Genomic DNA, 14,641 nt, shown 5'->3' with positions numbered 1-14,641 from the left:
ATTATAGTTCTACCTGTGGTGGCCACACTCTATTTAATTTAGAAGAAATGGTAGTGATCATCCTAGTTGCAGTGCCAAAGGATGTGTTTAATCAGAGGCTGTGTATTGATATTGTTTATTTTTATTTTTATATTTTGGACTTTAAATTGTTCTGTTTCCCTGCTGTTCCTCCTGTTGTATCAATTCAAGCATCCAGTACTTTCAGCAAAATCTATGGGTGGTTGCAAAGCAGCGGCTTGGATTCTTGCTGCCAAAAATTATATTAAGTATGCAATGAGGGGAAGATGGGCAGGGAGCTGACCTATACTGAACATGGACAAGTACAGGGAAATAAGCAGGTTAAGAAAGTATGTTTAATTTGTTATGCCAGCAAGAATCCTGCTAAACTGTATCTGTCTAGCTAGAGGCCAGCTGTGTGTGTGATCCTCATGAAATGTGTCATAGCAGCCTTACGTGATATGTTGACTTGACAGGCATGATTAAACTCTCCTGTGGGCACTCTGATACATATTTATTAAATTGGAATTTTTTGAAAAAACTTACATAAAGTAAAAAGTTTAACCTTTTGCTCTTCCTTAGTTCTCCTTGTGCTTTACCTAGTGGTGAGCCCTCTGATAGAAGAGTGGAAGTCCATGAGCAACAAAGTTAAATAGAAACCTAGGTGGTTCATCTTCTTAATTGCATATTCTTATTTTAAATTTTTACTTTTATCTGTTCAAAACCAAAATGGTTCTTCTTTATTTAGATATGAAGGACAAAAAAAAATAGAATTGTATTATCATAGAATGGTTTGGGTTGGAAGGCAACTTTGAAGATCGTCTAGTTCCAACCACCCTGCTGTAGGCAGGGACACCTTCAACTAGTCCCAGTTGCTCAAAGCCCCATCCAATTGGCCTTGAACATCTGCAGGGATGGGGCATTCACAACTTCGCTGCATAACCTGTTCCAGTGCCTCACCACCCTCACAGTCAAGAATTTTTTCCTAATATCTAATGTAAACCTACTCTCTATCAAATTAAACCCATTCCCCCTTGTCCTGTCCTTACATGCCCTTGTAAATAGTCTTGTCCCATCTTTTCTGTAAGTTCCCTTCAGGTACTGGAAGGCTGCAATTAAGTTGCCCCAAAGTCTTCTCTTCCCCAGGCTGAACAAACCCGATTCTCTCAGCCTTTTCTCATAGGAGAAGTGTTCCAGCATTGATCAACTTGGTGGCCTCCTCTGGACTCGCTAGAACAGGTCAATGTTCTTCCTGTGCATGGGGCCCCAGACCCTCAGATGGGCTCTGACCAGAGTAGAGGGATGGAATCACCTCCCTTGAACTGCTGCCCATGCTTCTTTTCATGCAGCTCAGCATATGACTGGCTTTCTGGGCTGCAAGTGCACATTGCTGGCTCATGTCCACTGTCTCATCCAGCAGCACACCCAAGTCCTTCTCAACTTTTGATCTTTTCATCCACCAGCCTGGATTGATACAAGGGGTTGCCCCAATCCAGGTGCAGTACCTTGCAATTAGTATTGTTAAACCTCATGAGATTCCCACAGGCCTGCTTCTCAAGCCTATCCAGGACCCTCTGCATGGCATCCCATCAGGGTGTCAACTGCACCACTCAGCTTGGTGTCATCCAAATTATCTATGTCCTTAATAAAGATAACACTGGTCCCAGTACAGACCCTTGAGGGACACCACTCATTACTGATGCTAATCAGGACTCCGAGCTGTTGAACACTACCCTGTGGATGTGACCATACTACCTATTCCTAATTCACCTAACAATCCTTCCATCAAATCCATCAGTCTCCAATCTGGAGAGAAGGATGTTGTGAGGGACCATGTCAAAGACTTTAAAGAAGTCCAGATAAATGAGGTCTGTAACCCTTCCCTTATCCACTGATGGAGTTACTCCATCACAGAAAGCCATTAAGTTGGTCAGACAGGATTTTCCCTCAGTGGAGCTGTGCTGGCTGTCTTGAATCACCTCCATGTTCTCCACATGCCCTAGAACAGCTTCTAGGAGGTCTGTTCTATGATCTTCCAAGGCACAGAGATGAGACTAACAGGTGGGTAGTTCTCAGGATCATTCCTCCTACTCTTATTAAGGATTGGTAAAATGTGTCCATGACTTTTCAAATATCATGGAGAGTGGCTTGGCAACTACATCAACCCACAATCATACTTCTTCTTCTCTATACTCTTCCCAGGTTACCTGTCCTAGTTTCCACTGCCTATGCATTTGCTTTTTGCACTTTAGTTTGACCAGCAGTCCCCTACTCAGCCATGCCAGTCTCTTGCCTTCCTTGCCCAGTTTCCTGCTCCTGGGGATTTCTAGCTCTTGCCCTCTATGGAAGACTTCTTTAAAGATCTGCCAGTTCTGTTCCACTCCCTTGTCCCTGAGGGCAGTCTCCCAGGAGATCCCACTGATAATCTCCTCTGAAGAGCTGAAAGACTGCCTTCCTAATGTTGAAGAGCCTGACTTTACTCCTTCCTCAAGACTGCAAAATCCACCAATGCATGATCACTGCAAGCCAGGTTTCCTGTAGTCTTGACATACCTGATTAGCTCACTGTGACTATCAAATCTGGTATCACATTTCCTCTGGTAAGGCTCTCTGGCTTAAGAAGTTATCCCCCATGAATTCCAGGAGTCTCCTGGATTGCCTACAGCTTGCCATGCTACTTTTCCAGCAGATGTCGGGGTGGTTGAAGTCCCCCAGCAGGACAAGAGCCTTCTGTAGCTGGAGCAGGAAGACTTCATCAACCGGCTCCCCTTCATCAGGTGGCATGTGGTAGACCCTAACCATGAAGTTCCCTTTGTTACCTTGGTCTCTGATTTTTACCCACAGCCTTTCTACCTGCTCATGGCTGTTCTTCAGAGACAACTCTTCACACTTAATCCCTGTCTTGATGTAGAAGGCAACTCCTCCACCTTCCCTTCCTTTCCTGTCTCTTCTGAACAACCTGTAGGCATTGACAGTCACACTCCAGTCATGGGATTTATCTCATAACAGTGTGAATAAAGATTTAGATATTATTTAGATGTTCCCTTAGGAACTTATTTTGAGTGGATTTTCCCTTTCTGATTTGGTTTCGGGTTTGTTTTTTATTTTTTTTGCAAATATCATGTCTGATATTTAATGTCACAGTGATGTCATTGCAGTTTCAGTGTAACTAAAATGAAGTCCTACTTGTGATCAGACTGAAGAACTGGCCTAGGGTGCTAGATGGTCTTTAAAAAACCCCACCCTGGTATAGCTCATAAGAACAGCAAATTCATTATATATATATTTGTGACATAATTATTGGATGCTCTTTTTTCTAAAATGAAAGAGAAATTAACTGATACACTGTGTCATAATTATCATCCCTTCTTCCAATTACTTTTCAATAAAAATATATTAAAAGAAACACTAATTTGGAGTCATGTTTAAAATTAATGGTCTTGCTGCAAATATTTCCTACTTTAAATGTCTAAACCTTTTCAAAGATTAAAGGAAATTAGTGTTGGCATATTTCATTAATTTTTCACTGCAACAAGAGGAAATGTGGAACTAATTTCATTTATATGGATTAAGAAATGTGTCGGTTTTCCCATTCTCGCTCTCCAGGGCATATTTTTACTGCAAGGCCTGTCATGATGACATCACAGATCCCAAAAGGATAAAAAAATGTGGCTGCAAACGGCGTAAGTAATATTTCTATCACTCCCTTCCTCTCCTTTTCATGAACTGTTCAGCCCTGAAGAATACCTATACATGTGTTTACATGTTTCTCTCAGTGGTACAGAAAAACTAAGAGATAAATGCACAGCAACATAGTAAGTGCCATTTGCATTTCTGAAGTCTGTATGTTTTTATTACATTTCACACCACCCACACACCTGTCTTCATTAAAAAGTCAGTTAAGGTTCAAAGCTAACAAAACCTAAAGAATTAAGTCAATGTAGATCTGATTGTGGAGGTTTCTCAGTTAAGGATTAGCCAGTGGTGAGGTTTTGCTATAAGTCATAACATGCAGAAATCCAGTAATTTCAGTAGTTTTCTTTAAAGTAAAGAACTTCTGTCTGTGTTGCTGAATATGATTCTGTAAAAAAAGCAACTAGGGAATTCTGTTATATCATATAACTATTAAAATAAATTATTTTTTAAATAAATTAACAGTTTTAGTGGAGGAAAGGATTGTCTGGAAGAAATAAATATTAGTGCCTCTTATATATGTCCTTTTAGCTGTAATGCTAATATTAAGTTTAGTTAAGTTCTTAAATTGTCTTGACAGGTTTTCATGAAGAAATAGTTGGGTTTTGGAATTGAGACCAGACTTTGCATCTGAATTTATATATATATATATATATATATATATATATACATATATATATATATGTAGCTGTTAGCATTTTACCTATCTATACTTTGAAATTATTTTTCAGGGACTGTCACAACCATATTTTGGCCAAAGATGTGTTTGACCCATGCGTATTTGTAATACTGATAGAAAAATGTTTTAGGGATCCATTCCTCAGTGGATATATGAATATTTATGTGCATTCTAGGGTATTCTGCCATGAAGAAGAAGTACAGATTAGGTGAAGTGAAAGATCTCAGAAGAGTTTTATCACATCTGTTTTTCCATTACTTTTAAAAGGGAAAAAACCTCTCTTATTTATAGCTTGAGTCAGTGTTATCACTGTGCTATTTTGGAGGACAGAAGAAGCCTAAACTGGACATTCCCTACCTTTACGGAGTGCCTGAAATAGATAAATTCTTGAAGAAAATTTTAAAAACAAAAAAATAATGTCACTGGAGTTTTTTTAAAGAAAACTCCTCCAAAAAACCAGGAGTGTGGAACAATAGTATAATTGAGAGAAAGCAGCTGAAACACTGACAGAAAATGGTATTTATCTTCCCAGTAGCCACAAGGAGAGCAGAGCACATGGAAAGCATGCCTGATGTGGAAGGAATGTATGCATTGCCTAACATATTGGAAAAAAATTGTTCAAGAACAGTTTATCCATGTGAGAATGTGACCTTTGAACTGCTGCCAAAGCCAATGAGTCTGCTGAGTAAGTTCTGGTAAAGCCAGTTGCAGATGCCTCAGGGTGCCTGTAGCTCTCAAACAAAACCTTTTCTCCAAATTACTCAACACTTAAAGAGAAATATGTTACCTGTTTAATTTTATCTGGTTCTGTCAGGAAAAAAAAAAAAAGACCTATTTTATTTGTATTTTCTTCTCTACTCCTTCACATAGTGTATGCTTTTTAAACATGTTCTGCTAAAAAAAAAAAAAAAAACAAACCCAAAGATCTGTCAGTTTAATGTAAGATCTACAATTTTCATTGTCATTTCTTAGAAGATAGGAATCATAAATTAACACTATAAAGGGCAAGAGCCCTTTATTGCATATTAATGAGAATCAAAGTAACCTCCTCAGTACTAGGAAACCTGGAAGGAGACAGGGTCTCCTGAGACTCAGCCAACACAATGGATATATTACCATCAGTAAGGCCATGGAAAGGCAAGAGTAACAACTTCTCTGAGTAGCAATAGGAAATGTTACAAATGGCATGGTCACACATCAGTCCAATAAATGAATGGGTGTTGGACAGATGAATAAACAAAATGATGGAGTTAGTGAGGCAGAAGAAGGAGGCAGCTGTCAGAGCTGGCACAGTGAGTGCTGAACGCTAAGGAGGGAATCCTCTGAGTCAGGTGAAAAAAAGTGGACAGTGAGAGTCAAATCTTACATTTCTCTTTCTTTGTCTCCCCTCTCCCTCTATCTGCCTTGTCTCCTCCCATTTCCTAGACACAGATAGGGTCACAGGTACTGTGATAGCAGGCAGCCCTTAGTACAGCTAAGAACAGCTTTCTCTTAGGGGCATGACCACAAGTACTAGAAATAACACAGTTGCTTCGCTTTTAAAGTACTGTCAGTACACAGAAAATTTAAATGAAAAATTTCAACAGTAATTAGAGATTTTTGGTTCTCAAATTTTATTGACAATCTTGAGGTCCTTTTTGTGGGACCTGGTTTTTCTGGGGGTTATTTTAGATTTTTTTTTAAGGTAAGTCTTTAGTGGAGCCTGTTATTCACATAAAATGTTTTAGCTTTCAAATCACTAATCACTTTTGAAAAACCTTAACTATGTTATCCATCTTTAAGATGCACAAATCATTGTTCTTAAAAAGGCAGTCTAACCAAAGCAAAGGATAAATTGGGAAAACTCTTTCCCTATTGAGTTAGGAAACTGTTAACTGATCTGTCAACAGCTAATATGTCAATTTGGTTTTCAAAGACACTGCATACAGAAGTCACACGTGCATCTGTGTAGTCCTATATGTTAAATATGTATTTTAATCAGTAAGTAGCGTAGTAATTAGAGGCAGCTGGATGCTCAAAATGTGTAAGATTAAATGAAAGGTTGTATGTAAAATATTGACACATTCAGGTGAATTAAATGTGAAATAATATCTTTACATGGAAAACTTAATTATTGTGGCATTAATTAATGCAACTTCCCATGACATTTAAAACACATTCTTTAATAATGCATCTGAGGTTGCACTTCCATTTTATATACTTTCTGAACATTAGCTTGTGATATTGTTGGGGTCTAAACGTGAGTCTGACCTACATAGCCATTTGTCCAAACTTGTTAGGCCTAATGTTAATAATTCAGGGCAGATCAGTACATTTCTACAAGGCTAGGGATAATTAATGTAATCTCGCTTTCCTTTTGCAGTTTTCTTGCCATCCTTTTCTCCTTATTCATCTACTCCCTGAATAACATATGAATGCTGATGTCACATTGTCCAAAGAAATACTTGTGTGGAAATTTTATTCACGGATTGTTAATTTTTTTTTAATGTTTTCAATCTCTTTCTATTCCATTTAACTGTAGTTTTTGCAGCAAGAGGCCAAATATATGAATATATTTATATAAAATACAGCCACGTTGGGATGAAATCTCTAAACTGGACGACCTGTTCCTCCTGTTTCTTCCATTTTGTGCAACAGCTATGGTCTAATTCTCTATGTATTTTTTCCAGTGACAGTGCTTGCTGTGAACGGTGGGGGTTGAACCCCAGAGGGGACATATCATATGTACATTGATGTGTTTGAAGGAATTTCTTGTAATCTATGACAATTGACAAACTTTTGATTTATTTTTCCTCTTGCTGCCTTGGAACACGGCCCCTACTATATTTTAACTGCACACTGATAGTGATCTATTGTGAGTAAAAATGGGTTCCCTGTAGCCCAGAGTGCGGTCCAACCTGTCTTTCTCTAGCAGAGAGTATTTTTGTTCAGTATTTTGGTTCTTTTTTTTTATTTATGTTGCATGTAGCAGTGATGTCATACCCACAAGTTTCTCATTGTTTACACCAATGGAGATTAGGGTGACACTGAAGAAAATACAGCAGTTTTCCCCTCTTCTACCTATTTACCTCTTTTTTCCACACACTTATTTTTTTTTCCCTATTTGAAAATGAGATCTTGGCAATAGTATTTTCTTGAAATTATTCTAGAGATATCTCATGAATTCTTAGGGATATCAGTTAGGCTGGGGTAACTGCCACTATAGCACTGTTGGCCTGGTTAAGTACAATTCAATTCATTGTCAGACCCCTGTTCAATTTTTTGGTACTTTTTCCTTTCCATTGCATAGCTGACACAAAAAGCAACACAGCAGACTTTTACTGTGCTTATCTAACTTCTTTCTTCTTGTTGACAGAATAGGAAAAAAAGTTGATGGGGGAAAGCTAGACAATGAATTAACTGTGTGGCTAACTTTTATTCTATAAACCCAGAGATATCTTCAAAAGGAAACAAGCTACAGTGATTATTTTCCTGAGCTTGCTGCTTTGGAAATTGTTGCATAAGTAGATGCACTCTAACTTTTCAGGGCCTTGGCTGTAAAGTTTTACATTGTTATTATTATTATATCTAGAATAGGAACTTTATAGACCACTTCATATCAATCTTTGAAGTTACAGAATCTATGAAGGCTCTCATCAGCCACTTTTTAGTGTGTACACTTGTGACGATTTAAATAAACACAGCATTTGGGACATGGAAAGAATTTGCTGCTTAGAAATACCAGTACTGCAAAGAAATGTACTGGTTATATAGGGCAGTGTTGAGATTATATGGGCTTGTTCTTTCAAACAGCAAGGGGGATCAAGTATCTCATAGCTGCAGTGTGACATTACTGTACCAGCTTGAGGCTGTAACCATACCATATAACTGCAGCTATTCTAAGTAAGCGAGGCTGTGAGACTTCTTCAACATTTTACCAGATATACTGAATTTATTGTGTGAAAACACTTCAGGTCTTAATCAGGATTGAGATATTTTTCCCCCTCTCAGCTGTACACACTGTAAGATCTTGCAAAGAATCAAGGAAAAATTTATGCTCCTGGCATTGCATGATAAAGTTCTGGCTGTCTTAAACTTGTGATGACCTGCATTATGATCACCATTAATTTTTTATTTATCTTATTGTGGTGCCTGCAAACCATTCTAAAGGATTGAGATCCTGTTGTGGAAGAAGGAGTTTGACGAGAGAATAGAAATTTTTCCAGAGATCTGTTTTTATCCTATTGAATGATACAGCAGAAGATGGGACAGCAGAAAAAATTCAGATTATAAAACAGATCAGCCTGAAAAGAATCAATAACAAACCAGAAATAAACTAATTTCTATGGATAAAATGATGAACCCTATTAACTTTGAGCCAACATACTGGAAGTAATTTGGATTTATTTGAAACATGCTTCTATGTTGAGGCCTTTCTGAACTAGAGAAAATAGTTTAAATAGTAATAAATAAATAAAGGAGCTATTTATGCTACGAAAGAATTATAAAAGTAATGGTCATGTAGCTTTGATTTGTTTTTTTTTCCATTTCCCCAATAGCTTCTGTTTGTTCAGAAATATGTTTAGCTTTGAGAGTACACTGGCTGAGAGTCTTCTTTAAGGTAATGAAAGGTCATGATCGGATTTGAAAATTAAAATGAATTGGTCTATAAATGTGCCATTACATCAAAAAACCCATGAGTCATTCTTATAGTAACTAAAATAGGACAAAATGTCCACTCAGGTCTACTGCTGGTTTTTACGCTTTTGGCAAAGAACAGCACCTTGTGATTGGAGCAAACAAGTAACCAGTTGCTTTTCATTGCAAAAACTGCAAGTCAGTGAAGATGCTTACTTGCTAGTCTTAAAGTTGTCTTGTAAAATTAAATAACAGAGAGATAGCTTTGTCTCTTGTGTTTAGTGAAAATAAATTCTCACAAACATGCTGCTGTATTTTTTTGGGAAACCGAAACTGTGCTGGGCAAGTCCTGTCTGTGTTCCAGTCTCATGATAGTAAAACCAGCATTGCTGAGAGATGGTCAGACCAGTCTGGTCGTCCTTTAATGCTGCTGATATTTTACGCATAGTTTGGATCATGAGAACTTGATGAATTGAAATGCACTGTGCCATTTCAGTTCTGAAGTGTAGTGGGACCTTTATGTACCATTTGCTGGTCAAGAAATCTCCACTTCCTCTTAACCAGCTGCTACCTCAGAGAGATCCACTAGATGTCCTCGGAGATCCACTTTTGTTACTGCTTAGGTCAGGGAAAACTGCCGTAGTGACAGGAGGATTACTAGGATAAGGGAAACTCTATGGTTAAAACAAAACAAAACAAAAAGTCAGCAAAGATGAAGGGACACTTTGTTCTGCCTTTTTTTTTTTAAAAAAAAAAAAAAATGAGGAGCTGTTCCTTGACATCTTAGCTAGAGAATAATCTGCAGTTTCCTTTGCTTATTTTTGCAGCTGGAAATATTTCCCATTACTGTTTGTGAACTCTAAGTAACACCTCAGATCCAGACAATATAGGCATTTTAACTGGACTTTTTGAGTTTTTGAGATGAGAAAGTAAGGTACTACTCAAAGCTTAGACATCTAGGGCACATTCCTTCTTTATTAGAATGGAAGGCTACTGCCTCCTGAGAAAAATTGCAAAAAAAAGGGTTCTAAGTGTATTTATTTACTTTATAAATAATTTAATGAAATTTTGCTGTCCTTTTGCTCTTAATGAGTCAATTAGTAGTTCATATATGCCTTGTTTTCTTAGTAAATTATTTAAGCAGTCTTATCTTCATGTCCATGAAAACTTCCCCTGATATTTTTACTAAATAGTTTTACAAGTGCTGTGTTATAGTCATCATATTAAGTAGAAGGATCTGTTCCTATTTTTTTCTATTTATTATACACTTGAAAATAGGGAAGTAGTTTCCTTTTTGTCCCAAGTTACATCTTCACCAGTATCAAATAATAATTCTATTCAACATCCATAACACTTCTAGGCGTAGAAATTAGTTGATTGTTATGCAGGTTCTACAGGTGTCAGATGAATTTAACACTCACCCAAAGGCTGTTCTTAAGGTCCCCCTGTCTCTCTGATTATTTCCATTTTTTGTTAATGTTTATGGAAGTTTTACAGAAAATGGTGTGTGTGTGGCTGAACCATTTGAAATCATTTCTGTCTCGTCTTTGATCTTGTCTCTAGTCATCCCTACTAACAGTATGTGTTTTGTTTTATTTAAAATAAGTAGTGTGTTTGGTATGAATGTAACTGACTGTATAAAAGGAATGAAGAGTAACAGCATGTTTTCTTTCCAAAAGTTATTGCTCTGATGTGCAGTTGCTTATATACTGGTTGAAACCCTTATAGAAAGTCCTTTCTGCTACTTATATTTCCAGGTCCAAGCCTGTTTCCTGCATGTTAATGATGTGAAATATTCAAATGATGCATGATCTCCAGAACAACTGACAATAACAGTTAAAAACAGTCCCTGAAGGGCATTGCTTTTGACAATCTCCATGGTGTCCTTCCCTTATTGAACAGAAGGCCCTAAATTTCCCACTTTATTGGTTTAAGTCTGATTAAAATGATGCAAAAAGTTTTCCTTCCCAGCCTTCTTTGCCCTTACGGATTATTTCTTTTTAATTTTCATAAATGTGTCCTATCCTACTATTGACTGTTACAAGATATGGCTACAAGTAAATGAAAACCAGGGACTGTTACTAACCAATGACACAGCAGTTGAGAATTTTAGTGTGCTTTGCTACATCATCTGATTAGAAAAAGTCCTTCAAAACAGCTATAATTAAAGCAAAATGGGCCTGCCTTTTACCACACCTACTGTTACTGTTTCACAAATGCCCTTTATTTTTCTTTAATTTCTTTAAAAAGTAAAATAGGCATACTGGAAAGACTTCCACACTTTTGGTAACTTATTTCACTTTTCTTTTACTGTCCGACTTTTCAACTTTAAAGAATGTGTTGGGAAGAGTTAGACAGAGGGAAACCATGGGAAAACAAATGCTGTTTTGAATTTTCTGTGTAGTTTGAATGTGTATGCTTCAAAAGCTGCAGTGGAAACCTTCTTATTAAAATCCAAGCTCTGAGGAATGATGTACTATGCAATGAACAAGCCTGATGCTGCATGATGACTTTCTGAACAGCTGTAAGATAACTCTACTAGGATGCTAAAAGAACATGGCATTAGTCATGTGAGCAAAGTTTTAGAGGAATGGAGTCACTGCTGAAGAGATCACTCATTCATCTCCCTCAATGCCTGTTTTTCACAATCATAATGTTACCCCTGCTTGACGAGTATACTATATGGCAAGTCATCAAGGCCTTAGAACAGGACTTGACCCATTTGAGTGATTTCAATCCCTCTTTCCTGGTGACTGTGGGATTAAGAAACTGGGAAAAAAAAGAGAAATTATTTTAAATTTAATGTCATTACCATAATGCAAAAAAAACCCATCCTAAACTGAAAGTACAGGCTAGAGAAACATTACCTTTTTTCTGCATTTGCTTTTAAGGTTTTGTTTTTGCCTGTCAATGTTGTTTTGTTTTTAGTATAATTGAGTCAGTTCAATCTAAACCATTACCAAAAGTGTTGATCCAGTGCAACATGTGAAACAATCTAAGTGGCCTTTGGATTTCTTCAGACTTAAACAGTCTGTGATTCAGATAACATGCAGAATTTAATGATGATATTTATACATACGTTTATAAAATAGGATGCTGTATATTTCTAGAAATACATAACAAGGACATCCGGATAACTGAAGCATAAAAATGTTTTAGCTAACCTGGCACTTGTTTTGGAATTAGTGCCTAATTCTACATTCAGTTATTTGGTTCTTGTTTGGCTTTTGAATCCAGAGCAGAAAATACGCCAATGATTGATTCAGCATGTTTCAGTGGACCAATGCTCTGTGTGCTTTTGGTGATGCCTTATTTGTGAACTGATCTTAATGTCAAGCATATTTGCCATTATTAGTTGTGTCTCTTATATGGGCAAATTTTGGTATTCTGTCAAGAGTTAATTTGAATTCCTGAAGATATAATGTAAGCAAAATAAATTTTTCAGAAAATTTTATGAACATCTTGTAACTCTTTAGTGATGTGTAATTTATTGCAATAAAGGAGTTCCTTGGCACAGTTTAATACAGAGAAATTAGTATCATATGTTTAAGAATAAATATATTTATATATATGTATATGTATGTGTGTAAGTGTATAATGTATGTGTGTGAGTGTGTGTGTGTAAGAATATACGTGTGTGTTTTTGTGTGTGTATACATACATATATATATTTATGGATAAAAAAATCTGAAATTTTTACAGGAAAAAGGATACAGCAAAAGTATCTAATGGATTAGCAACTCTTGTTTTCATTTTAACCCAATAGTATTAATTGTGCCAAGGGGAAAGTATATTCTTAGGATTCTGTGCTTTTACTATGTTCTATTTGGATCCAAACACTTGACTGTAAACAGTAATTCTTCCCCATGACTGCGGTCTCCCTATAAGACTGAACACAAATAAAGAGCAATTTATCTTTTGCCCTACTTTTAATGTACAGCCAAAGTGTTATCAATAATCTCATTGCATTTTTTTTTCCTGGGTCAAGACTGTTAATATTAACTAAGGCCTGTATTAAATCCCTTAAATTACCTTCCAACTGCCTTGTTATATATATAACCTTGCCATTAACCTGCTGCTCTTCCTCTCCTCCCATCCAACACATGGTTATAGCCAAGATGTCCATCTACAAGAGAATGAAACTGGCATGTTGTTTTGATTGCGGACGCTCTGAGCGTGACTGCTCTTGCATGTCAGGCAGTGTACATAGTAACATGGACACCCTTGAGAGAGCCTTCCCACTTTCTTCTGTCTCTGTTAATGATTGCTCCACCAGTTTACGTGCCTGTAAGTTTTAACACCAACACATGCTGTTCCATGTCTGTGGTGTCTGTGGTATCATCCCCGTCTTGTGTCGTACATTGTAGTTCTGTGAATTTTACTGGGCTGATGCTTTTTAAAAATCCAACCCCAAATTTGATTACTACTCTGTCTTTATATTTGTGTTTTAATTTATTTTTAATACAGAAAATTTAATTCATTATTTTGCTTTGTGTGCTCTTTATAAAGCATCCTCTTGCAATAGTTTGCAGGACCTTAGTAGTGCAGTTTGGTGACATCTTTTTTATTTAATTCATACAATATAAATTGTCATTAATTAAAAAATAAGTGCTTCAGTGGAGGAACAGGCCTATGTCTAAATATCTGACTGTTGCTAAGCAGGTAGCTCTAATAATTTTGGTACTAGAGCACCGTAAAATTGGCAGTGAATAAATATACAGGATGTAGTAGCTGAATTATAGTAGTTGGAATTCTATTCTATACTGCTACTATTATCTTTAGTTTTGTTTGTAACTCTTAATTCTCAAGAAGGCAGAACCTTCCATGTAATATTGAAACCACAGAAATACTGTTAAAAATGGTTGTACTTTTTGTAGTGCTTTTTTGGAAGGACTGGCCTGATAGAAATACCTGGTACAAACGTTTTGAAATTAACTGTAGAATCTGTCCCACAGGACAGTAACAATCTGAAACGTTCCACAAAAGCTCTTTGGAAAGATCAGAGTTGAGCCGGAGAACTTAGAACAAGTCTGCATAGCCATTAATTCTTTGGGTGAGCTATAGGGATTCCAAAGCTGAATTTATCAGTGTGATGTCACCAATTGAGGAAGATTGTTAAACAAAATTATTTTTTTGGTTTCATTTTCATGTCCTCTTTAGTCATTCATAACAGGCAAAACTATGTCTTGGGACAGGAACTATTTTCCTTTCCCTACCCAAGTGGCAAAGAAAACTACAAAGTTATTAAAATACATCTATGAGAAGTTTTTGGAGTTTTGATCAGGAAGCAAGTCTACTTTACATTACAAGTCATTAAATACAAAAGTGCTATGAAGACTATAATGTAGTTAGTAGATTATGCATCTGGTTGTCTTTCGATGCCTTGTGTATTTCAGTATGTAGTCCAAGTGGTGAATGACTTAGCTTTAACAATTTTGACATTTGAACTGTTTTTCCGGTCACAAATATAACAATGCTATAAATGTTTGTCTGAAGACTGTGTCAGTTGAAATTATTATAATAGGATTTCTTGGAGATTTTACCAGAAATCTCCCTGCATCTGTTTATAAACTCCTATTTATCTGCGTAGTTGCAACTCACGCATTACCTCGGGGTGGATGGTTCCCAGTTTTAAGTCGTGTTCTAAATCACAGAA

At 36.7% G+C, this 14,641-nt stretch overlaps 1 protein-coding gene across 27 annotated transcripts in view; it reads left to right on the top strand.

Annotated features, from left to right (window-relative positions):
* KCNMA1 (potassium calcium-activated channel subfamily M alpha 1) overlaps positions 1 to 14,641 on the top strand; it is a 469,151-nt gene that overhangs the window by 357,892 nt on the left and 96,618 nt on the right. For 24 of the 27 annotated variants that reach the window (XM_050305299.1, XM_050305298.1, XM_050305292.1 and 21 more), the window contains one exon: positions 3,603 to 3,679. In XM_050305299.1, coding sequence (XP_050161256.1) covers positions 3,603 to 3,679 — 77 coding nt within the window. Of the gene's footprint in view, positions 1 to 3,602; positions 3,680 to 7,213; positions 7,223 to 13,098; positions 13,273 to 14,641 lie in introns of all 27 variants that reach the window. The other 3 variants (XM_050305315.1, XM_050305313.1, XM_050305314.1) reach the window with 2 other exon arrangements.

The sequence above is a fragment of the Myiozetetes cayanensis genome, unplaced genomic scaffold (genome assembly GCF_022539395.1).
Source record: "Myiozetetes cayanensis isolate MyiCay16 unplaced genomic scaffold, myiCay2020 scf10, whole genome shotgun sequence".
Lineage (NCBI taxonomy): Eukaryota > Metazoa > Chordata > Aves > Passeriformes > Tyrannidae > Myiozetetes > Myiozetetes cayanensis.
Note: the sequence above shows the minus strand (reverse complement) of the source record. Positions and strands in the feature narration are given on the sequence as shown.